A 26596-nucleotide genomic window follows, 5' to 3' on the forward strand; every position below is an offset into this window, starting at 1 on the left:
TATGAATGACTGGCAACAATTATAACAATCTTGATTAATAAAATTAAAACTTGAATTTAACTATTTAATAATAATTTACTCTTATGAATGAAAAATAACAAAGTTCAAGACATAAAAGAAAGATAGATCAAATTAAACCGAACAAAATAAACTTGTACAAAATGTAAGTCATAATTTCATTGAGGTTTGTATGAATACCTTTATAAGATATTTATAACAAGAATCTCTCAAATTTGAGGAAAGCAATCCTTAGGTTTGAAATGGCTCAAATCAGCAAGTCTAAATATATGTGCTTACCTTAATGTCAAAGGAGATGATGATGAAAAGATTAATTCCTATTTGAAGTTGAAATAAACTTGAATAATAAATATGAAACTTGGCAATCATAAGATTGAGTTAAGAGTAGGAAGGTAGCACCTTACATAGATTCGATTGCAATGATGTTTTGCAAAATAGCAAAAGCACTATAGTCCAATTATTAATAGGTTAGTCCATAACCCACATCTTTAATTTTCTTTCCCTAAGCATGTGAAATGATCTTATACTTGGCCTATAGCTCTAATACCACTATTACAGGACTTTTCTCCAAGTACAAGATTTCAACAAATTTTATAAATTACTTTAAATAAGTTAACTACAAGTTAATATATCAACCTTAGAAGAAGAATCAAACGAAAAACTTAAACGAAAAAATATTTATGAACACAAGAGACAAAAGCATTGGGTTCAATCTACCCCCCATATGTAAGACCCGCGGTCTTACATATGAGTATTTTAATGATTTATTAAGGTATGAAGTAATTTGATACAATCATACATCTTCTCATCAGAGGAAAAAAGAGAAGATAGAAAGAAAAGAGAGCTTTATCCAAGGAACCTGCAATTTTTACAAACCATGTTCTCTCTCTCTCTCTCTCTCTCTCTCTCTCTCATGAAATAATTAAACCATATATGGAAAACAATAAAAGAACTACTACTCCCTATAGACGTTTGCATGTCTCAGCCTGTCTTGGCTCCCTGTATACAAGTGCAGGCCTGCAACTTGCAGCCGTTGTAGCTCTCTGGTTTTTTGTCACAATATAGTCAAGTTGGTACTTAAAATTATAGGAATAGGCCTGGTCCACCACTTTGAGTAGGCCGTTTTGCTAAATTCAACTGTATGCAAAAATTGGGCTACTTTTTTGGGATCTCTATCATAAAGATGCTATTTTTATCATAATTTTTTTAATATTTTTATAATTATTTAGAGATATTTTTGTACTCTCATCTCTAAATATAAATTTTATTGAATAAATATAATTAAATTCTCAAGAAAGTTCACTCACATGACAAAAGTAGTAAACAAAACCTTGGCCCTACAACTACAAGGGCTAAGTTCAAAGTAAAGCTCCATCTTATCAATCCATTCTTCAAACTCCTCATTGGTTGAGCCTTCACCCTTGAACTTAGTAAAAGTCAACTTATCCTTCACTCCCTTAAACTCGTCTTCATCACCTCGATGATGAACATGCGCTCTATGCTCCATTGGTCTAACATGATTGCCCCCAAACTCCTTGAAGTGATGAGGTCTATCATGATTAGGTTCCATCCCATTAAAATGATGACCTGCCTCATCAAAGTGATAACTACTCATGTGTGAAGAATGATGACCCATCTCATCAAAGTGATGTCCACTCATGTGTGGATGATTCTAATTTTTGTTCACCCTTGATTCTTCCAAAACTATGCCTTTGCTTTTGTCCACATTTCTCCCTTGCATTGATGAAACCCCATTCAAGGGACCATGCATACTTGTTCCACCTTGATGTATCAATGACGGAGGCATCTTGTCCTTTTCAAGAATAGACCCATGATTCCCATCAACATGGTGCATACTAGCTTGAGGAGTATGCAATGCATTTGCATGTGAAGGTCCCGCAAAAGATCCAAAAGCTTGTGGCCCCATTGGTGGAAAAGTGTTTGGTGCATATGGATGCAACATAGGTCCACTGTAAGCTTCTTTGCCTTTATCTACATCTTGCCTCAAGCTTGAGATCCCATTAGGAAACTCCTTGCTCATAGAGTCAAACTTGTCCACCATGAACTGAAATCTTTGGTCCATCCTTTCAATCATATTTTTGCATAAGATTCATCATGTTGTTCATGTTCATGTCCCCGCCTTCTTTAGGTATTTGTGGAACATTTATCTCTTGATCCACCCCTTCATTGGCATTGCCACTAATTTCTTCTTGCATATCTCCTTGAGCAGCCTTGTTTGCTTCTTGTCTTACTTCCGATGTGCCCGCTTCATACTCAAGAGCTTCCTTGTAGTTCCCTTGGTTGAGTTTGGCCTTTGGCATCATCTCGATTGCTCAAAAGACTTTTGGAAGGGCTCCCAAACTCTAAATTGAATGGTCTTTGGCTCTATAGAGAGGTATTTCAATGCTCTATCCACTTATGTAGTTGCCTTTGACTTAGTCAATCCTATACTATTCTTTATTTTGACTTTTTTGGAAAAGTCTACTTCAATACAAAAGTGACCAAATCTTGATCAAACGGAAGCCGATTTTGGAAGTCTTTAGCTTGATGGAATTCTTTAAGCAAGCCCTATGCATCCATGTCAATGCCTTGACCAAATTTGATCGGCAACAATCCTCTATTTTGACCCCTTTGACTAGTTAACTATTACCATTTGACGAAGTCAAAGGTGCCAAAATCAAGAGCCCTTTTGTTTGTCGGGGAGCTAATGGCATGTACAATTCCCCAACATGCTTAAATCTCCTACTTAATTCTCTGTTTTTAACTGGGCACCACTTTTGCCTTGCACAAAGACTTGATGATTGTTGGAGACGTAAACAAAGTTGGAATGGAGCACATGAGGGCTCCAAACATAGCCCTTGGAGAGTAGAATGAAGCTATGTAAAACACCTTGAAAATAGCCCCAACCCTCTTGGACTGAGTTACGATTTAGCAACATAGCAAAAATTTATCAAGATTGTCTCCAATTGCTATCCACACTTCCCCTTTGCATTGGTAATGTCTCGGGCCCATTCAAAGGCATACACCACATCAATTTGCATCTTTGGGCATCCAAATCTAACCCCAAGTACCTTGCATATGTGCTTTTTGCAAAAACATTTGACAGCATCTCCTTTGTATTTGCAACGAAATCTCATTATAAACTCAATTAAATTTCACTTACAACACTATATCCATTGCTTGTCAAATCTTTGCCCATCAAAATGCATTTGTTAAAGAACACTTAGAAGTCGATTTAGCGCGTTGAAGATTTTTGATCTCCCAGCCAAGCTCTACCAACCCCCTTACTCAAGTTTGAAATCGGAGAGCAAGGACTTAGGCCAAGTTTTCACCACCATAGTACCTAATCCCCCACCGTACCACTTTACCATGACACTCATGGCACGGTGAGTTCAAGACGCACTCTTCTTGGCCTCTTCTCCTTATTGCCAAGGTACCCTCACCACATATCTAGCTTTCTAGTTATGGAAAAATCAAATAAAAGCTTAGAAATGGATGAGAGTAAAGAGCACGTACCAATGGCATTTATAAAACATGCCAAACGATTACAATATCAAGATTCATTAGTCTTATGCCTCCCTTTTGGATCCGGTACATAGCCTTTCACCATGAGATCAAAAGAACACATAAAAGGCATCTCAAAGAAGCATAAGCATGCCTCATTCCCAACTTCATGCATCCAAATAGCTCAATGTACTCCTCTTTCCACCATTTATGCATCAATCAAGCCAAGATGGAGGTATAATTGCCATTTGAATCATCAATTTTGTTGTGGATTCAAATGTAATCCCATATTTGCATGTATGGCCATAATGATAGCCCCATACGATCAAGAAAGTGGCATGGAAACTCCATTATTCATGTTTCTTGATTAAAGAGCTTGCAAATGCATCCAATGGAGCTAAAATGATGAAAAGTGAAGCTTATAATTATCATGGGAGTGAGATTTTTTAGATGTTTCTTTCTTAAAGAGCTTGCAAATGCATCCAATGGAGCTAAAATGATGAAAAGTGAAGCTTATAATTATCATGGGAGTGAGATTTTTTAGAATATTTTTATCATGGGAGTGAATCCAAATAATTATGTGTGATGCATGTGGTTCATGTGTGAAGCATGGTAGTGAATGATTTCCATTTGTTAGAATTATTTTTGTGAGTGATTCCAAAGTAATTGTGATCTGACATTGTGGACTATGTTGAGTATAGATCATGAGTTCGGGACAACCAAAGTGGACATTGGACAAGATTATCTAGCCAAGCACATGTGTGCTAAATATTTAATTTTGTATGGTTTGGCCCATTGTGCATATGTTGGGCAAGGTTTACTTTTTATGACATGCTTTAAAAGCATTGGACTAAGGCTCAATTTTGTAAAAAGCCCAATTTTGCAAAAGCTATGCTATTTATGGCTCCAAGGGCTAAATTTATTAATATGATTTAAATAACGCGTGTGGGAGTGGAGCCACACACAACCGGGGGGAGATTGCACCCAATCTTGTGTTCTTTGATTTTCATGATCTTGATTTATGCTATGATGTTATGGTTTATTTATTTTATTATTTAATTTATATAATAATCTAATCGCCATGTACTATGGTCCTGTAACAATAATGAAAGATGATACACTTTTTTTCTTTCTTGGTGGAAAATGCAAAAAAATCAACCCATAGAAGACCAAAAACTCACCAATGTCCATAGATTTGCGAGATTGGAAGCCATCCACATGAAGACATTGAAGCCTTGATTTGAAGCAATGGCAAGTGATTGACCACAAATCATAGCTCCAATGGTGCAGAAAATGTGCATCCAAATCTATCACATCAGCGCCACAAATCGCCTCCTAAACTCCCCAAAGATTAAGACTAAAGTAGTCTAGTGCTTGTTTAAGCTTCTCCCAAGCTTAAACAAGCTCTTTGTGAACTTGAAGCTCAACATTGAAGGAAAAATGTGCGAACGGCGACCAGCATCCTCACGACAGTGTGCAACCTTCATGACCATCAAAAGCAACATGAAATAGGTCTTCGTGAAGCTCTTGATATGCCATGTCAAAACCCCAAGTCAATGTCAATGCTCAGCCCAAGATTGAAGCCCTATAGAATATGCACTAGCTCATTAATAAAAGGAGATACTATGTCATCTCTAATTATTTGCATAAACAAATTTATCTTACCCCATGGTGGATCCATCTGAGCCTTCTTCTAAATCCTTAATAATAGCGTCATGCATTGCTCAGGTTTACTCTATTATTTTTACATGCATGGTTTTGGGATCAATCAAATCCATAACAAGTTTCACACTACTAGTCTTGCAAAGGAAAAGTCATGTTTGTAGATTTTAGAGAATTTTACAAAAAACCATTTCTCTTTGAGTATATTATGTTTTACAAAAATCCTAATAGGTAAATACTCTCAACATAAGTACCAAATTTTTTAAAAACCCTAGTCTTGCATGATCCACCATTTAGGCATTAAGTTTTAATTTTTAAATTTTACTTTAAAAATATTCTAAATAAATTTCATATATATCTTAAATAATTTTGTAAAAATAAGATTACTTTAAAAATATCTTAAACATTTTTTTAAGAATAACATAAATTAAATAAAAAATTAATTCTATATATGTTTAGTCCATTATTACTAAAGACATACATTTATATATACATCTCCTTCAATACATTTAGACACACAAATTACTTCTATATATATTTAGTCCATTATTAACTAAAGACAAACATTCATATATACATCTCCTTGAATATAAGGCTATCACAACATTTTTATGCTATTTTTACTCATTTTATTCATAAATTTACTAGGTTCTTAATTTTGATCTAAAACTTTTAGTTTCACTTCTGCCTTTCCCTTAGCAGGTGTCTCTTTGGCTTTAGCATCTTAAGAGGTAGAGGTTTAATCTACTTGTTTTAAGGTTAAGGTATGAGTAGCCTATTTTGAGGTTAAGGCATGAGTAGACTATTTTGAGGTTAAGGTATAAGTGGCCTATTTTGATACTTTCTTAGCATCTTAAGAGGTAGAGGTTTAATCTACTTGTTTTAAGGTTAAGGTATGAGTAGCCTATTTTGAGGTTAAGGCATGAGTAGACTATTTTGAGGTTAAGGTATAAGTGGCCTATTTTGATACTTTCTTAGCAACAACTTTGGTCTTAGCTTGAAGTCTAGTCACAACAACATTTTGTAAAATCATTTGTATGAATCCATTTCTTTCACTTAACTAATTTAAACTGGTTATAGATGAAAGTTTTGTAACTCAATGGTTGATTCCACACCCATTAAGGTCACGTCAAGGTTTTACATTAGATTATATGTAGGAGTGTGAGAGGCAAGCATTTGTTTATGTGTAGGAGTGTGATAGGAAGGCATTTGTTTTCTTGGGCATGGAAACTCTGTGCAATCTTAACAATGGAAGAAATAGTGGTAGCATTATAATGGTGGTCTTTACATTGATGTCTCTTCCCCTTGGTTAAGTAATAACTTGACATACACAAGATTGATATTCTTATATCCCTCTAGCGTGTTAATTTATGTTGCTCTAGCTATTTAACCTAGCCTAAGCTTTTTATTTTCATAGGCTCCATGTGGATAGAAGCTATGATGGCAAAACAAGAGGAGGAAAGGTTATTACTTAAACAATTAGAATGCCTCTTTGTGCCAGGTTATGTTTGACAAGAGAGCTATACAATGTAAAGTCTCATGGTTATTGATATTGGCATCTATAAAATGTGTACAATGAAAGATAGATCTTGGCCTCACATGTGGGCATTTAATACCTAGATGATCTATGTAACATGCCACAAACTAAATTGGGTCTCTTAGTTGTCCCACATGCTAGTGACCTTGTTGGTCTCTTAGTTGTTTTGCATGCTAATTCTAATTAAGTCATCAAGAAATGAAGTTGTAACCTCATTAACACTCATTTCTCTAATTGGAGTTCCTTCCTTTTTAGGGTGAGATGCCTTTTTCAAAGATTAAATCGTAAAGGAGACTTCTAAGGGCACACTTATATTGTCATCCAAGTCAATTACTGTTGAGAATATGTTGATCTACATCCATTACTTAGTGTGTATCCATGGGTTAGATACATTTATGCTTAGTGTATGGGCTAAGGTGTAAACCATGGGTTAGCTTGTAATCCATGGTCATTGACCATTATTCAAGGCACCTCATCTAGGTGGCATGAGAGGGGCAAGTGGGCAAGTGGGCAAGTGGCAAGTGGGTGTGATCTCGGTGCCTCCCTTCACAGGGGCTATAAAAGTATGGTCTCTACACCTTCTCTAGTGTGTGAGAGCTCTAGCATTGTTGTATGCACTTTGTGTCTAATTCAAGCTTAGTGTTACTTTGTGAACTTTGGCTCTTGTCACCATTTTGGCTCCTTATTGAGTGTTCTCTAACTTAAGCATGTGTTGATGTATAACTTAGTGTTGTCTCAAGCTATCACTACATCTACTAGTGATTATCTTGCTAACTAAGTAAATCCAATAATTGGTATTAGAGCTCCTTTCCATGGGAGTGCATGTTACTTATTAGTTGAGTAGGAGTATCTTTGTGAGTGTGGGATTCTTACTTGAGTGGTGAGAAGTTTTGTTAATAGCTTTGTGCTAACCTTTGCAATAAGTTTGTGCTTAGCAACATTTCTCTTTTATCTTTTTGATTAGTAGCAAAGTCATTAGAGATATATTTGTTGGGAAACACCATTGTGGGTGTTGACGATCACATTAGTAAGTTTAATGGTTGAGTGATATATCTTCATTTTCTTAATGCTACTGAAAAGCAAGAGAGAAAGTGTGAGATAACTTCCATTATTTGAGAGAGGGAGCAACAAACTTTGTGAAGAAATTTTTCCATTTTTCATTCACATGAGTTGCACAAGAGAGTGGAAAGCATTACCTTTGTGATTATTCTATTAACTCTAAGTGAGAAAGAGAGAGTGAGATGGTATACTCTGTGGTATCATATTAGCTTATCTTACAAGCTCTAATGAGAGAGAAGTGCTAACTGTGAGAAGAAGGTTGAGAAAATCTATGTGTGAGATGGTATACTCTGCACTCTTTCTGAGCATATTGGCAACTCTTCTTGAATAGGCAGCCAGTCAACAAAGTCTCAAGTTGATGTTGTGTTCTCGGCAACATCTTTGCAGTTCTACAAGCTCCCAAGCATCAGCGTCCCTACTGTTGCTTACAACTGTGTGGAAGAACAAGCATCAGAGACTACGTGCAACATCAAGCCCTCTTTATGGTCAACAACAAGCCTCTCCTTCCACTGTGTGAAGCTATGGGCCTACTCCTATTCTACTGTGTGAGCTTCTGTACCTGCAAGAAGCCTTCTTTAGCCACTGACTGGAGCTTCTCTCTATGACAAGAGCTGAGAGGTGCAAAGCATGAGGCTTCAGCTCCCTGCGCAACATCAGCCTTCTGCGTAGCATCCCTCATCATTAGCACTGTAGTGCGTATCTCTAAAGTGACTGTCAACTCTGAGGTTCTGCTACCCCCTAGGCGACAGGTGCGACCCAAAACTCCACGTTCTCCTGCGACGCCTGGATAGGGCCGTAGCTCTCCTGAGCCAGCAGTTGCAGCCCAACGGACCATTTTGATGGTGTTGGTCAACATCTACATCTTGTGTGAGATGCACCTCAGAGGCGCATTGACTCAATAACAGCTAGTTCATGGCTGCAGCATCAACTCACCGCCACGTTGCTAATCAGTTTGGCACCAAGCATATAAAATCTACTATTTTGGGCACCAAAACATTAATAATCTTTATTTCTAACAAGAGGGGGTGCACATGCTGTTGTGCACACATTCATTTAAGTAAACAAAATCTATGCTAGGTGATCTAGTAAATGTTCACATGAGACATTTCTAACTTAGTGGTGAAAAAAAAAAAGAAAACAAAAAGGGTTCTTTTGGGAGAAAACATCCTTTGTATTAGGCCTATCACTATAAAGGACTCATGCGATGCCTAGTTCTTGTGAGTCAAGTAACTGCAAAAGCAAAAAGATAAAAATTAAAAAACCCAAAATCAAAAAATCAAACAAATCTCACTACTACTACTACACTTAGCAAAAAGTTTGGGATTTTCACCCTTTCTATGTGAAAATATGCACTTATATGGAAAAGGTTCTTGGTGAAATTGGGTAAAAACAACATATTTGTAATAACCTCCAACTATAAAGGGTATTTGTTTTTAGAGATGTGGCCAAATGTCAAGTCACCAAGGTCGGTTCTTTGATAGAAATGACTGCTTTGATGGCACCAAATATCACACGTGGGCCATTAAAATGCAAATGGCCTTAATAGATAAAGATCTATGGGGTCTTGCAAGTGGGATTAAAAGGAAACCCACAGAAAGAAATCCGGAGGCAGTATAGAAATGGGAAGAAAGCGATGCAAAAGCCTTATCATTCATAAGTGGTCTTAGCGATAATCAAATACATCAGGTCATCTCAGCATCTAGTGCTCATAAAGGTTGGCTTCAACTAAAAGCTATTTTTGGTCAAACGAATGCAGCAGCAAGACTGTTTCTTAGGAAACGTCTCTACAGGTTAGAAAAAGCTCAAAAGACATCCATTGCCACGCACATAAATGATCTGAGCTGTCTCATCGACCAGCTCTCTAGAGCAGGGATTACAATCTCAGAAGAAGAAGCTGTCTTTGTGCTTCTATGTAGTATGCCTGTAACTTTTGAACAATGTGTTTCAGTCATTTCAAATCAACCTAGCCTCACACTTGTTTTAGCAGCATCTTCTTTAATCTTAGAGGAAACTGTTGGAAATAAGTGCACACTAGGTGTACTATTTCTAGTCTAGTTTCACTTAAGTCTTTGTGTCTTGAGTCTAGTGCCATGTGGCACCTCTACATTTATCCCATAAGTCAGTCTACTCAATCTTGTACTTCTCACCTATATATTGTAGGTGTCACATCAATGAAACTATCAATCTTGTGTCTTGTCTACACTCATCTCAAGGTAACTCTTTGTATTTCATTTGCTCTTGTTTTATTTCTAGTTTTGCACTTGCTTTTATATTTCCTACATGGTATCAGAGCTAGGTTGCCTGCCAGAGCTTCTCCCTAGCTGTGCTCAGCCTGTAGGACCAGCCGGTTCCACTCATCTCATAGCTGCGCCGACCTGAATCTGCTGTCCACCCTGCGCCGGCTCCATTTATCTCAAGGCTGCGCTGACCTGAATCTACTGTCCACGGCCTGATTTCAGTAGCTGCTGCATACTTCTCTTGCTTTCATGAAGCTGCTACTGCTCTCTCACTTGGAGCTGCTGCTGCCCGCCATACTGTTGCAGCCCATCTTTGGCTGCCTTCTTCATCAACTCAAGGGTGTGTATCATCTCAAGGAAGCTGCAGATCGACTGTCCTCCTAAACGAGCTATTTTTTGCTGCATTCAGTTCTGCCATTGCTTCCTCTTGAAGAGTCTACAAGGTAATTGTGCATTGTCTCCATCAGTTTGCTGATTAGTCCTTTTTTATCTGCAAACTGCTAGTTCCTCATGCTTCGATAGGCTGTCAAATGCTATGGCCTTGACAAGTGGTGAGAGAGCCGGCTTCTAAAAACAGTTTGGATCTCTTCTTTCATTCATTTCTGCAATCTTGTAAGGGAATAGACACTGCCCTTGCATTTTAGCAAGAGGTAAGACCTTCCCACATGGCCTCTTCTACTCATTCTCTCATGTCTATCGACAAATTCAATGGCTCCAACTTTCATACTTGGCAAATCAAAATCAAGTGCCATCTTATGAAAGAAGGTCTCTGGGACATTGTTCACCATGCTGCTCCCGAAGATTCCGACATTGAGCAAGTTATCACTTATGCTCCCACTGCTAAGAATGACAAAGCCTATGCTATCATCCTGCTCGGTCTTGGAGATGATTACATTCATCACATCTCCGACATACAGTCTGCTTCTCGAGCATGGATCACTTTGGATACCCTCTTTGGACCTCGCTCTAAAAATTCTAAGATTGCACTTATGATCTCATTCTTTGATCTATATATGCAGGACGGAGCTACTATAGCCTCTCATGTCAATTATTTTCGCAGTCTTATGGTTCAGCTTGCTTCAGTGAAGTCCCCCATCTCCGAAGATATTGCTATTGCTGTGCTTCTCAAAAGCTTACCTGATACCTATGCTACTCTTGTCACTACCTTCAAGTATCACAATAATCCTACTCTTGAAGGTATCATCAATGCTCTCCAAGAGGAGGAAAGAACAAAACAACAAAAGGTAACTGACACTGCATTTTTAGCAAAGAAAGGAGGATCTAAGGTAAGAAAGCCTTGCACCCATTGTGGAAAAACTAATCATTTGGAGAAGGACTGCTTCAAGGCTCATCCATGCACCATTTGTGGCCGTGATAATCACCGGGAAAAGGACTGCTACTCTAAAACCTCTACATCAGCCCCTGCATCTGCCTCAGCACATGTTGCTGCAGCATCTACAACAGCAGATCTTGCTGTTCATTCTTCACATGATGAGGAATGGGCTTTCTGATTACTTCACCTTTCTTGTCTACCACTTTGACCACCGATGATGTAGGTCAAGGGGTTCTAGTGTCTTACTCATTATGCTTTTTGACCTCTCTCTTGTCCCTACCCAAGAGGCAGCGATTGCCCTTGAGGAGGGGTTGTCTTCAAGGTCCATCTGTTTGTCTACAGTCAGTCTTCTGTCTATCTAGTCTTGTCTGTCTATCTATCTGTCGTCTGTCTATCTGTCTATCAATCTGACTGTGTCTTGTTTTAGATCCATCTTGTCCCTACCCTTGTGGACCCATATGAGGATATCACTTGAGGAGGGGTGTCTCAGGATTTTTTTGTCTCTCATGTCTTGTCTCTCAGTCTATCAGTCTTTATGTCTATCTTCTAGTCTTGTCTTTTTTGTCTTCCTCCTAGTGTCCACTTAAGGAGGGTGTTGGAAATAAGTGCACACTAGGTGTACTATTTCTAGTCTAGTTTCACTTAAGTCTTTGTGTCTTGAGTCTAGTGCCATGTGGCACCTCTACATTTATCCCATAAGTCAGTCTACTCAATCTTGTACTTCTCACCTATATATTGTAGGTGTCACATCAATGAAACTATCAATCTTGTGTCTTGTCTACACTCATCTCAAGGTAACTCTTTGTATTTCATTTGCTCTTGTTTTATTTCTAGTTTTGCACTTGCTTTTATATTTCCTACAGAAACAAGAATGGAGACAAGTTCATCATCTTCAATTGCACCTCAGCTAATTGGATGAACAGGCTTTGATTACAGACCAAGATAAAAAGAAGGCTCCAAGAATCTGCTACTACTATAGAAAAAAGGGACATATGATCAAAGATTGCAGGAAAAAGAAGAAGGATGAAGAGAAAGGAAACTCCACCAACACCGACAAAGACAAAGACGAAGATAAAGGCAAAGTCAAAGTCAAATCTGAAGAGGAGGCTAATCTTGTTGATTCAGATTGGGCCTTTTAGTTTCTTTGTGAAAGTATTTTCTTTGTGGTACTAAGTGCCTATGTAATTCCTTGATCTACACACCCTCCGTGGTATGTATGTAGATCAAGAGAGGGTGTTGAGAATATGTTGATCTACATCCATTACTTAGTGTGTATCCATGGGTTAGATACATTTATGCTTAGTGTACAGGCTAAAGCCTAAGATGTAAACCATGGGTTAGCTTGTAACCCATGGTCATTGACCATCATTCAAGAAGGCACCTCATCTAGGTGGCATGAGAGGGGCAAGTGGGCAAGTGGGTGTGATCTAGGCGCCTCCCTTAACAGGGGCTATAAAAGTATGGTCTCTACACCTTCTCTAGTGTGTGAGAGCTCTAGCATTGTTGTATGCACTTTGTGTCTAATTCAAGCTTAGTGTTACTTTGTGAACTTTGGCTTTTGTCACCATTTTGGCTCCTTATTGAGTGTTCTCTAACTTAATCATGTGTTGATGTATAACTTAGTGTTGTCTAAAGCTATCACTACATCTATTGGTGATTAGCTTGCTAACTAAGTAAACCCAACAATTACTTCTTGACTTCGTTGTTTAAAAGAGATACGCCTAGACTTGTAGAGATAATCATAATGTTTAGTATCCTTCAATCTCAAAAGAACTATCAACAACAGCTCCTTATCTCGTGAAGCCTTTTAGCAAATCGCATCTTGAGTCAAGATACTTGGCCTAAGCAATCTAATATTTAATTGATTCTCTCTCTTTTTATTCCAAATAATAAATCTAAGCAATTAAACCCCATCTAGGTCCATTTGGAGCAAAACCAATAGTGAAAGTGGACTTAGCGCATAAAAGTCTTCCTTCTTTGCTAGATTGAGTGATACATTTCTTGTCCTTGCTATCCAAACATAAGCCAAAAGTATGATTTTTTGTTTCATCATTGCCACATGTTCGACACATGTATGCCACGTCAACAATCAGACTTGCCACATCATTAACTCCAGTTTCGATGTCATCATCACCCAATGCATAGGTGCATCCATTCGTAGTTTCACATGCATGTAAAATATATATATTTAATTTATACATAATATCTATTTTTTAAATAAAATATACATGAATTTAAAAATATATTATTACATCTACATGATTTTTTAAAAACTAATTTTACAAATTTAGCCATTTGTTAATTTATGTTTTATATATATATATATATATATATAAAACATAAAATATCATTTAAAAAAATAAAGCTTTACAAACTTGACTAAACATTTTTAAGTATTGAATTGGATCGCAAGTTTTACCATGTACTTTGTTGTGTAGTGGTTGAGACTCTATGTAAAAGTGGAAATGGCAAGAACGCTCATCTCTTTGCCACTATTAAACACTAGTCAAATCGCATTCCAATTAGCTTGGGCCTCGTTCATGCCATAAAGCCTAGGAAACTAGCTGGCTAGAAATCCATTTCTCATCATCACTTTATTAAGGGATAGCCAAAATTTCACTTGTGTAGAGCTAGTGTATCTCAAACTTTCATCTCACAACAAGTGGTAATAGTAAGGATCTCTTGCAAGTTGCAGCATGCACCAACAATAATGATTGACGGTTTGTTGCATCTATGCACCAATGGCAATGACCAATGGTTTCCTACATCTATCTTGCCTAAAGGTGTGGAGTCTATAGAGCTTGTTTTGCTATGGCGTCATACAAATGTTTGAGGTTTCGTTCTTATGCCATCATGGACTCTCAATTCTTAAGCAATTTACATAGCTATTCCCTTTTCCATTTCTCATCATGCCGTCCTAAACCTATTTTCTACATATTCACGAGATGGAAGTACTAACGATTGAGGTTGTGTATAATATCCCATGGAAAGTAATATTAAATTGGTTTAACAGATCTAAAGCGATCTTAAGGTGGTTTGTGGGGTTGGTGGTGTGAGTGGTTGAATGAACACAAGAAAAACACTACTTATTATAAGAAAACTAATAACAAAGAACTTTAATAAGAAACATTTGTGTTACTACTTAGATGGGAGCAATTTATTGCCTCATAGAAACCAGAACTTCCAGTAAATAATTGATAGAGATAGTGGAAAGTGTCACCACACCGAAATAATTCGGAAGAAGATATGAGCAAAGTTTCCCCACTGCACCTACCGCAAAGAAAATAACCAAACCCCAAATTGGTCGATCTGTGTATACCGCTTCTCTGTAGGTAGCATGACATGCTCAATGTAAGTAGACTTGCTTCTCTGTAGGTAGCATGACATGCTCAATGTAATTAGTCCTGCTTCACAAATCCATGATCATGAAGCCACAACCATCCTGTATAAAGATGGCACCTAAAGCATTAATGTCCACACTCAAAGAAACAGAAAAATATGCACCTTAATTGGGAGGCTTCAAGATTGGTGCCTCTATGATGATAACCTTCTTAGTTGCCTTAAAGACATTTTGATGTGCATCCATCCATGAAAAAAAAATATCTTGAAGAGTAAGCTAATGAAGAGGACAAAGAAGCGTATAAGTTCCTCCAAGAAGCAAGTATAATATTTAACCTTGTGGACAAAGGTATTAATTTTTTTAGCGAGTTGGGAAGTCCAAAATAGATAAAGCAAGGATAGCTTTCACCTTCTCTATGTCCATAGCAATGTTTTGGGAAGAAGCTACATATCTTTGCATTCATAGTAATGCCTTGTGAAGAAACTACATACCCAAGAAGAACTACATATCTTTGCATTCATAGCAATGCCTTGTGAAGAAACTACATACCCAAGAAGAACTACTTCTACACTTTGAAGTATTGAGGTTCCCTCAAGAATCATCCAATGTTTCAAAAGCTAATCTAACCTTTTCTAGGTGTTCCACTATAAGAAAAGAAATCATCCAAATTAACACAACGGATAAGGCTGAAGAAGCCGACATTCATGAATCTTTTAAACGTTTGTCAGTGTGTGTTGGTCAAACCGCATGACATGTGACCTTATAAGAAAATTATCCCCATCGTGTGACAAAGGTAATCTTCTTTTGAAATCCAAATTTGGAAGTAACAAGAGTAATCACATACATTGTAGCATCCATGCACAACCATTTGATCCAAAAACTTATCTTGGAAAGGCAAGGGATGGTAATCATAAATCCACAAAAATCCTCCACTTATTACCTTCCTTATTTTACGGGTAGCTACCAAAACCCATTCCAAATTCTCCAAAGGAAAGATAAAGAAAGCTTTCAACAAGAGGTTCACTTCCACCCAAAGTGCATCATGTTAGACCCTTTCAAGCCACCTTAACTTGCCTTCAAAAGGCTCAGAATTTGGCTTAAGTACTATTTTATGTTTAACCTTGTTTATCCCCCTTAGTTACAAGAATCCATCAAGTATACCAAAATATTCTTCCATTTGAGGTCTACCCCTCTTATTGGCTAATATATCAGCCTTTACTAGGCTCTTTGATTAACACTCCAAGCATGTTAGCTCTAAGAGAGGTTGGAGCTACCCACTATAGAAGCCTTTGGATAATTTTGGCTACATTGCCCTTTCTCATAGCAATTTAAACACTAAATCAAAGCTACCTCCCCTTCATGAGAGATGGACAAGAAGAGCGGTCGGGGACCGAGGTCTTTGAGGTTGAAGAACTTACAAGCATAACCCAACAAGAAGAGCGGTCGGCGGACCGAGGTCTTTGAGGTTGAAGAACTTACAAGCATAAAGCCACTTTTATCAAGAACACTTTGCTCCATATTTGAAGAAGATGCTCAAGGGAGCATTTGCACCTGTGGTATTTGGATCAAGATTGGTTGAGGAGGATAACCCAAGATGAAACCAACTTGAGCCTTATCTCCTTCTCTTCCTCTATTTGGCCACATCAACCACCACAAAACCAAAACCATGCCGACCATAAACTAGCCAACCACCACAGTTCTCCAAGTGTGAACCACACACAAGGGGAAAAATACCTACAGCTACCGAGGGTCAAAACAATATCTCACACCAACAAGCCCAAAGCTCTAGCCGATGATACACCAAGAGCTTCTTAATGTCAAGGCTCTTGAAAGCTTCTTAGTATCAATGCTCTTGACAAAAAGCATTATAAACTTAGTTTACACATCGATCAGAGCCCCTCTCTATGGACGATGTCATTGCCTTCTCTCTTCCGTTTGGTTTGTGGTTTGCATATCTTGATCACCAAAGCAAGAGACAAAAGCTTGTTTTCTAAATGTAGACCAAAAAGCATGACTTGCTATCTCATAATTGTATTTTGTGTTTACAAGGAAATTCCATAAGCTTATATAGGCAAAGCGTGCTATTATACTTGTTTTAAAAAAGCACACGCTAAAAACAACATTACCCTATACATAGTAGCGTTAAAAAAAATGTTTTTCCCTTTAGATTATGGGCGGCAACAAAGAGCTGAAGTTCCAAAAATGCTCCGAGAAAAAGGCCTTCCTTCCATTCTGAAACTTCCCATCTAGGATATTTTTAGAGTTGGAGATTGTGGAATTTTTGGCCTTTGAATTTGGGACATGTGGTAGATAAAAGAGAGACAACTCTCCTCACACTTAGCTCTACATATGACATTGTAGCATTTTTATGCTTATTTGAACACGAGAGAGTTATCTCTTGGGCTAGTTTGAGCTTCAAGTAGGTTTTTGAAGGCTGAAAACTCTCATTTTTCATCGTTTCTTGTTTTGTTTTTGTTTTTCAAGCTGGGGTCAGAGAGGAGCACATAAGTAGATTTTTTAAAATTAATAAAAAATGTAATGAAAAAATATATATAGATTTTTAATGATTTAATGTTATGCGCCTGAGCTTAAAGGAGGCACCTGGTTGTATCAATCGTCCCTTCTGGAGAGCCATGCTGCGCGTCCAAACTTCTTACCAGAACACAAACGGAGCACCATTGTCTCTGCATATCCAGCTTCATGTAGTGCATCACGGACCACAAGGGTGTAAGACAACTCTTAGTTTTCTCAGGAAGGCAGTGGCCCCTTCTTTCAGCGCACACTTCACCACAACGAGAGCTCAGTCTCCTCTTCACCCGCAAGAGCTCAAGCTTAGAAGCGACATTTCGAATTATCGAGCATGTACGAACCAGCACTTGTGTTGTTGTCTTTAGCACTGCTTTGCTTAAGTTTTCTTTCCCCCGCTCACACAATAATGGGCTCAATCATAGGAGCTTGTACGAGCCTGTTAAAGCCCTTAATAGTGTATATTGTAAGGCTTTCCTGTGTGTGTTAGTCTCTGTGGTCAGATTGCTAAGAATTGAGCAAGGGGGTGCCTATGCTGACGTGCTGAGCGGAGATGGGGAGCACTCATTCGAAAAAGAGCTGCACTACCTGGCCCGCACTCTCGGTTTTCGAACTTTACCCTTGGATTCTCGTGGCCAGAGACAGGTTTGAGTCATTTTTCCCCTACACAAAGATTTTCATCTGACCTTATTTGGATAATATTAGACTAGGGGGCATCATGAATGGGAGTTGATGAATTCTTGTGATGCCATAGCCAAGCTACTCACCACATATGATTCATATGACGACGCCAAAGGTAAGGGATGAATCTTGAACATTGTCAGGTGCATGATGCTCAAACCACTACATTAGCCGAGAGAGAGAGAGAGAGAGAGAGAGAGAGAGAGAGAGAGAGAGAGTTCTATTAACGTCTAGAAAAGACCAAAGGGTCTATGAGACGTGTTACAATGCGTCCATGAATTGATAACATCATGGAAAAAAAAAATGAAAAATTAAAAAAATCCAACTAGAGATGAGAAGAAACAACAGCCCTGTAAGTGCCATTGGTTCAATGCTACAATGATATAATGTGACGGGATCCAAGTGGGTCCTCGACATCTATGAGTGTATAGAGACTCTCCACATCCAGTGGCTATGGAGGGGCACTCCTGCATCTATGGAGGATCTCTCGGTGGGGTGGGGGAGGGGCACTCCTGCATCTATGGAGGATCTCTCGGTGGGGTGGGGGTCTCAGCTGTCTAGCTTGCTCCACCTGAATCGATCTGTCTAGGGAGACGCCTTTTAGGCGAGGTGGCAGATGTGGCACATGTGCTGTTAGTGTGCGCTTCGTAGTTCATGGAAGGCCAAAATGACCTATGAGATACAGTACATATCGTAAAGACAATATTGGTCTTAAGATAAATGTGTGGTCCGGAAAAATAAAAAAACACCTGGTATTAATCAACGAGTAGATCTACTTTGCCAAATGTGGCACATGTGCTGTACATTGCCTAGTCTGTGGAAGGCCAAAATGACCTACGAGATACAATATATATCATACAGACACATATTGGTCTTAAGACATCTATGGTCTGGCAAAATTAAAAAAACACATGTTACTAATCAACCAGTAGATCTATTTTGCCAAGAAGCATAAAAAGCAATCATCAGGGTGTGGGTTTTGTGTTTTTTTTGGTTTGGGTTTTAACTTATGAAAATTCTCAATGAGAATTTTTTTCCTCACAATAGATTGCCCACTTACCTTCTCTCTGAGCTGCCTAACTTTGGCTAATTTTGTATTCTTTTGCTTGAGTTGCATTAGGGTTAGTTCCTCTGTAATCCTGTCATATGCACACATGGACATGGCTGGTTTTCCAGGCTAAATCCTGATTTCCAAGCTGCCTAACTTTGGGTAATTATATATTTTTTTGCTTGAGTTGCATTAGGGCTAGTTCCTTTGTAATCCTGTCATCATGTGCACACATGGACATGGCTGGTTTTCCAGGTTAAATCCTGATTGGGCACATATCATGGAATAAAGATATAACCATCTAGCTAAAAAATGAAACAAAACATCCCATGAGGATGATAACGTTACAATGTATCCATGTGGTTTTCGAAACATTCTAGATCTTGCCTGCCCTTTGCTTACCAAGTCTCCACTCTCAAGTGGTGGCAAGAGACTCGGATATGTTTGATTGCTACTCACATGGCATGTGATGTGACATGTGCATGCATAAGTAGCCAGGCTTTCAGGCATCATCCATAGAGCAGATGAGCGTGTCTGGTGGTGAGGGGTATAGTGGTGCATTTAGACTCTAATGGAACGGTGACAGGCAGTCCATGTGAAAGGAACCGTTGTATAATCGTGGCATACCACAATTTGTCATATTCTTGCTTCGCTAGTCGCCTAGACGACTCTAGTGTTAGGAGTTGGTGCTTGTCCATAGTGTAGATATGGTACAAATATGTTACTGTCTTGAAAAGCGCAATAACAACCTGAGGTGCTGCTCCAAACTTTTGAAGAATGATGCACCGATGACTTACTTCAAATCATGTGTGAAAACATCACTTGCAATCTCTCCATCCTCCTTTAATCATCCTCCCCAAGGTTTGGTCCCCAAAAGGAGGCCCTATACATTCCAGGCTCATCATGAAGATTGGGCCGGTGAAAGGAACTCCCAAGTATACATGGCATGCATGAAACCCTAACGCAAAGGCTTTTGAAAATCCTAGCTACCTGCAAAACCCTAGCGCTAGACTTAGACTTGACTTGTCTAAAGAAAACCCTAATGCACATTGACCTAGTACAAATCTGGCTGCTTTCCAATCCCTAATGCACATAAGCAAGATGCTTCAGGATGGCCTAATGCAAACCCTAACAAAAGGGCAGGCTGACTCTTAGATACCAATGTATATGGCTGCTGAAGCTAAACTAGATTAACATTTATTACCGCCCGATTAATTGAAGATCAATGCTAATCGCATGTTTCAGCAAATTACACAGAATACAAGGTGATAGACCTAAACTACTCTATTTAGCCAACGCATGACAATATACAATGATGAATATAGATCCAAACCCAGATCTTTCCATGCATAACTAAGCTAACTGCTGCAATGCACGGCTTACTGAGGGTATTGCTATCCTCTACTTGAACACTGAGAAATGCTCATAGAAGAGGCATTGTTGTCCTTGAATGCCATATCTGTTGCTTGGATATCTAGTACTAGGGAATTTGCTCACAAGATAAGAATTATGTCCCTCAAGGTGCCCTTATATTGTCACATGCGGAACTGGGAGTCTTCTTTCAGCCCTAAACACCATCCTGGAACAACCTGATGCAAAACGCAAGCTAGAGAGATGGAGAGAAGAGAGCGAGATAGCTGAGTTTCAGTATATTCATAATGTACAAAAAGGAAGTACAATCTTGGCTAGCCTTTGGCTGCCCCATCAAAAGGCAGAAATACCTAATCTAATTCCTATTGTATGACTCAGCCTGTGGGAGGGCTGAATGATCAAAATGATGAGCTAGTGTATCCTTTTTAGGGCATGAATTTCCCTATGGACTGGCCGACCTGCTGTCGGCCAGGTCTTGGACAAAAATCCCTTTAGTTGTTCTAGCCGACCGGTGGATATTCCTCATAATCTGGTCGATAGCCTCCTGACTCTTCCATAAGCTCCTTCTGCCCAAGCTAGCAGCAACAGCTCCTAAATCTAGTCCTATTCTGGTTCTTTATCTTGTTATCCCTTCAAGAAATGGCTCTGAGAATAGCCTGCACAAGTCTTGCACATGACATCCCCCTCTGCTAAACTGGATGACGAGATTCCAAATTCTATTCTTGGATGACTGTCATCATTCCATTGTCTATTCACGGAGTCCCAAGCCTATCATCCTTCCCTTCCTGGCAACCTTTTCAATGAAAACCCCGCCCGGTCTCCAAATCCACTCCAACTTTGAACAAGATTTGTGCATATGTTCCATCTTGTCCCCTTTCCCTTCATGCCCTGTCCCTGTCAGAATATGCAGCGGAAATGATAACCAAACTTGGGTAGACAAGAGCAAGTAGACTGCAGAAAATAAACAGCACAAGAAACACAGAGAGATAGGTGTGTAAACTCTTCTCTATACACAAGATCCCGAGAAAACTGAATGAGGAAGTGGTGGGGGCAAGGGGCCTATTTATATGCCCCTGGGAGAGCAGTCGGCCAGCATTGTACAACTCCACGACTGCATAAATGCAGTCGGCCAGCAGAAAAAGGTCCACGACTGTATGAATGCAGTCGGCCAGCAGTCCAGAGGCGTACGCATCATCTGTATGCAGTCGGCCAGCAGCAGGACTGCTGTTGGGACAGTCGGAGTGCTCTTGCCACTCTCTGGCAACCCTCCCCACCACTAGAAAAAATGGGAAAAAATACGGGGAGTGTGGAAAAATGATAAAACACCTTATACAGGGCGGGCACACCCACAAGAGGCCCTGGTGTATAAATATAGACAGGAGATGACTTCTAACACTCCCTCTCAGCTCCTGGCTGTGAAACCAACCCAAGGGAGCTGGAGTGCTGCTTGAGCGTAGCCTGAGGTAGAGACTTCGTGAAGAGGTCCGCTGCATTGTCCTCCGTCGAACAATAAAGTAGCAAGATGTCACCAGCCAAGATCTTCTCACGTACAAAGTGATACTGTATCTCTATATGCTTGGTCCTGGCATGGAAAACCGGGTTCCGAGCAATAGCTATACAACTCTGGTTATCGCACTGGATGACTGTGGGCTCCCTCTGTGGAAACCCAATCTCGCCTAGCAGCCTCCGCAGCCATACAACCTCACAAGCAGCACCACAAGCAGCCCGATACTCTGCCTCTGTCGAAGAAAGGGCAATAGTTGGCTGCCTCTTGCTGCTCCAAGAAACTGCTCCTGAGCCGAGGGTAAAACTATATCCTGAAGTAGATCTCCTCGTGTCTGGATCTCCTCCCCAATCTGAGTCACTCCAACCTTGGAGCTTGACTCCATTCCCTCCTATGTAAAAGAGTCCCAGATCCTTCGTACTCTGCAGATACCGCAAGATCCGCAATCCTGCGTCCCAATGAGACTTCAATGGCGTCTGCATAAAAGAGCTCAACAGCCCCACGGAGAAGCTCAAGTCCAATCTGGTGTTCAGCAACCAGATCAAAGAACCAACCAACTTCCGATACTGCGAGGCATCAACTGGCTCACAAGGATCTGTAACGGTTAACTTTGTGTTCGGGTCCATCGGCGAAGTAATAGGCTTGCAGTTCTCCATCCCAAAGGCCTCAAGCAACTCATGAACATACCGCTGCTGAGAGACGAAAAACCCCCTCTGGGTCTGCCAGATCTCCAATCCCAAAAAGAAGTGGAGTAAGCCTAAGTCGGTCATCTCAAACTCCTTTGACAAGGCAGCCTTCGTCACTCCAATGTGCTCCACATGACCGCCGGTGAGAATGAGATCATCCACATAAAGGATGATAAGCGTGACCATGCCGCGTTCCCGAAAGAGATACAGGTTCGGATCTGCAACTGATCTCTGAAATCCAGTCTGAATAAAGAAGGAATCAATCTTCTTGTAACACGCGGAAGCTCTGGGTAGTCTTCTTTCAGCCCTAAACACTCTTGGAAAACCTTCTGATGCAAAAACACACCATCTGATGCAAAAACGCAGGTAGAGAGAGAGTAGAGAGAGAGAGTGAGAAGTGCTGGAAAATTCAGTATATACTGTGGTACAAAAAGGGTACATATCTGCAGCCATGGGCTGCCTTCATAAAAAGGTGGTTAACACCAAAACCTGTCCCCTATGGGACCTCTAGTGATCCCAACCCCTAGTGGGTTTGAATGACTACAACATAGAGCATGTGGCCCTATTTATATGGGTCTTTGGACACTTTATGCTGGCCGACTGCTTGTCGGCCAGTTCCATGTCCATACAAGCCTTTTAGCGCTGCCCGACTGCTGCTGGTCCTTGTCCTTGATGCGCCTGCTGCCCACCCTCTGCTGACGTCAGCCGACAGCTCTTCTGGCAGCCAGCATCCACTGTCCTGCAGCCGACAGCCATCTGATCCATGCTTTGCTCCAAGTCCTGCTCCGTGTCCACCTCAGATGCTACACCTGAAGCTCCTACATTCTGGTTCTACCTATCTTCTACTGGTTCATGGTCTTTATCTGTTTGCCTCTTCTGGATCTAGCTCTGAGAATGTCCATGGCATCTGTGATGCACATGACATCCCCCTCTGCTAAACTTGATGACGGGAATCCAACCTGCTCTTGGCTGGATGACTGTCATCATCCCAATCCTGTCCCGAAGTCCCTATGTCATCATCCATCCCTGGCAAACCTTTTTCTCTGAAAACCCGGCTTGTTCTCCAAACCACTCTGTCTCTGATGAAAATCTATGCATCTGGTCTTCCTCTAGTCCACAATCCATTCCTGCCCTGACTCTGAACACTGTCTTGGTCTTCATTCCTGGAGCTGAGTCTGGCACTCTCACATCACCCTTGGAGGATCAACCTCCCTTGGGACCGTAACCTGAGAACCTATCTGGCTCACGGAACTGCCATCCCCATTTGGCACTGTGGAACACCACCAACAAACCTCCTGGGAGTTCTTCCCGATCTGTGTTCCCGCCTTGGGCTTCGAATCCGTGTACTTTCCTGTACCTTGGACCTGTACACCATCATCTGGGACTGAATCAGCGTTTAGCTTGGCTGAGCTTGATGCTCTGATACCAATGTAACACGCGGAAGCTCTGGGTAGTCTTCTTTCAGCCCTAAACACTCTTGGAAAACCTTCTGATGCAAAAACGCACCATCTGATGCAAAAATGCAGGTAGAGAGAGAGTAGAGAGAGAGAGTGAGAAGTGCTGGAAAATTCAGTATATAGTATGGTACAAAAAGGGTAGCCTTCATAAAAAGGTGGTTAACACCAAAACCTGTCCCCTATGGGACCTCTAGTGATCCCAACCCCTAGTGGGTTTGAATGACTACAACATAGAGCATGTGGCCCTATTTATATGGGTCTTTGGACACTTTATGCTGGCCGACTGCTGGTCGGCCAGTTCCATGTCCATACAAGCCTTTTAGCGCTGCCCGATTGCTGCTGGTCCTTGTCCTTGATGCGCCTGCTGCCCACCCTCTGCTGACGTCAGCCGACAGCTCTTCTGGCAGCCAGCATCCACTGTCCTGCAGCCGACAGCCATCTGATCCATGCTTTGCTCCAAGTCCTGCTCCATGTCCACCTCAGATGCTACACCTGAAGCTCCTACATTCTGGTTCTACCTATCTTCTACTGGTTCATGGTCTTTATCTGTTTGCCTCTTCTGGATCTAGCTCTGAGAATGTCCATGGCATCTGTGATGCACATGACACTTCTGATTCCAAGCCCTGGGAGCCTGCTTAAGACCATACAAGGCCTTACGTAACCTGTAAACCATCCCTTCCGATCCTGGAACAATAAAGCCGGGAGGCTGCTCAACGTACACCTCCTCCTGCAGGTTACCATTAAGGAACGCAGATTTTACATCCATTTGATACACGGGCCACGTCTGAGAAGAAGCAAGGGCAAGAACGGTCCGAATCGTGGACATCCGCGCTGTCGGTGCAAAGGTATCCTCGTAGTCGATGCCTGGCCGCTGAGCATAACCTTAAGCCACAAGCCTGGCTTTGTGTTTGTCCACCGACCCATCAGACGCGTATTTGGTCTTAAAGACCCATTTGACACCAATGACTGACCGCTTCGATGGCCTCGGTACCAACTCCCAAGTGTTGTTCTTCTCGATGGCATCAAGTTCCACCTGCATGGCTTTCCTCCAAGTATCCTGTGAAAGGGCTTCCTTTACGGAAGTGGGCTCTTTATCCCGCATGATACGAGACATCAAAGGATAGTTCACCTGAAGAAGCTCCGCTGTGTTCCTTTTATCTCGGACTCGATGTGATCTTCGAGGGCCGTCCTCTGTGGTCCACTCGGAGGGTAGCTCCGTGACACCTGACTCCCGAACCTGTGGTCGCGGGGGCTCTACTCCAGCTGCGGGCTCAACCTCCTGTGATGACTGAGGTGGATCAACTGGAATGATAGACTGGGAATCATCATCAGACTCCTCTAGGTCTCCAAGAAGTGGCGGCGCCTCGACAGTGGATGCTGGAACATGCTCGTCAAAGACCACATCCCTGCTGACAACAATCTCGTTCCTATCTAGATCAAACAACCTGTATCCCTTGGAAAGAGAGTTATATCCCACAAATACCAGCTTGCGGGGCTTGGAGTCAAGCTTCCCCCTCTGCTTCTTCGGAATATGTACATACGCATCACTCCCAAAGACACGGAAGTGCGAGACGTCGGGTTTCCTGCCAAAGTATGCCTCAAATGGAGTCATATGGGGTACTGAAGTCGTCGGAGAGCGGTTGATGGTATGGACAGCCGTTGCCACAGCCTCACCCCAAAGTGGACGAGGAAGATCACGATGCTCCAGCATGGTCCTCACCATCTCCATCACAGTCCTGTTCTTGCGTTCAACAACTCCATTCTGCGAAGGCGATCCGGTATTGGCCAATTCCCTTTTGATGCCATGATCTGCACAAAATCTGAAAAATACAGTCGAGGAGAATTCACCTCCTTTGTCAGCCCTGAGAGTCTTGACCTGAAATCCAGACTCTTTCTCCACCATCACGTGCTAATCCTTGAACCGAGCAAAAGCCTGGTCCTTCTGGGAAAGAAAGTAGACCCACGTGAATCTGGTACAATCATCAACAAGCAGCATAAAGTGGAGAGATCCTCCCAAAGATGGTATCTGCTGAGGTCCACACAAGTCAGTGTGAATCAACTCCAATGGTTTCGAAGCCCGCCTGGAAGCCTGCTTCGGAACACGTATGCAAGAACTGCAACGTCCTTGCCTACTACCAACATCTAGCAAGCCAACCACCATCTGGTCCCAGAAGGCGCGCCTCAATGCATCCACATTTAAGTGGCCAAAACGAAAGTGCCACAAATCTCTGACCTGAGAACTTGTCAATGAGGAGAGTGCAGAGAGCTTGTAGATGCCATTCTCCACACCGCCTTCCCAAACAACTTGGCCAGTCTCACGGTCCCTTAGAGCAACTGAATGCTCCTCAAATTCCACCCGAAAGCTAGTCTTGCATACCTCATGCACTGACAGAAGATGAAAACCCAGAGCAGGGACATAAAGAACACGGGAAGCATGCTTGCTCCCCTTGCTGTCGGGAATAATCTCCATCCGGCCCTCACTATGTATCGGAATAGTGGAGTTATCACCAATAAAGATACGACCTGACTGCCGTTTCAGATCCAGAAAGAAGTCACGGGATGGAGTCATGTGCCTGGAAGCACCACTGTCGAGAATCCATTCCCGGGTATCCTTCGCGGTGAAGCCAACTGCC

The 26596-nt window shown here is 41.1% G+C and overlaps 1 protein-coding gene across 3 annotated transcripts in view; it reads left to right on the forward strand.

Annotated features, from left to right (window-relative positions):
• Window positions 1–17251: 17251 nt before the first annotated feature.
• Window positions 17252–26596, forward strand: part of LOC147633946 (uncharacterized) — a 111126-nt gene continuing 101781 nt past the window's right edge. For all 3 annotated transcript variants that reach the window (XM_086805022.1, XM_086805020.1, XM_086805019.1), the window contains exons 1-2: window positions 17252–17552; window positions 17707–17861. In XM_086805022.1, the coding sequence (XP_086661148.1) occupies window positions 17267–17552; window positions 17707–17861 (441 nt within the window). In that variant the 5' untranslated portion in view covers window positions 17252–17266. The remainder of the gene's footprint in view (window positions 17553–17706; window positions 17862–26596) is intronic.

Source organism: Cibotium barometz, chromosome 11, assembly GCF_041138505.1.
Source record: "Cibotium barometz isolate CiBa-2024 chromosome 11, ASM4113850v1, whole genome shotgun sequence".
Classification (NCBI taxonomy): domain Eukaryota; kingdom Viridiplantae; phylum Streptophyta; class Polypodiopsida; order Cyatheales; family Cibotiaceae; genus Cibotium; species Cibotium barometz.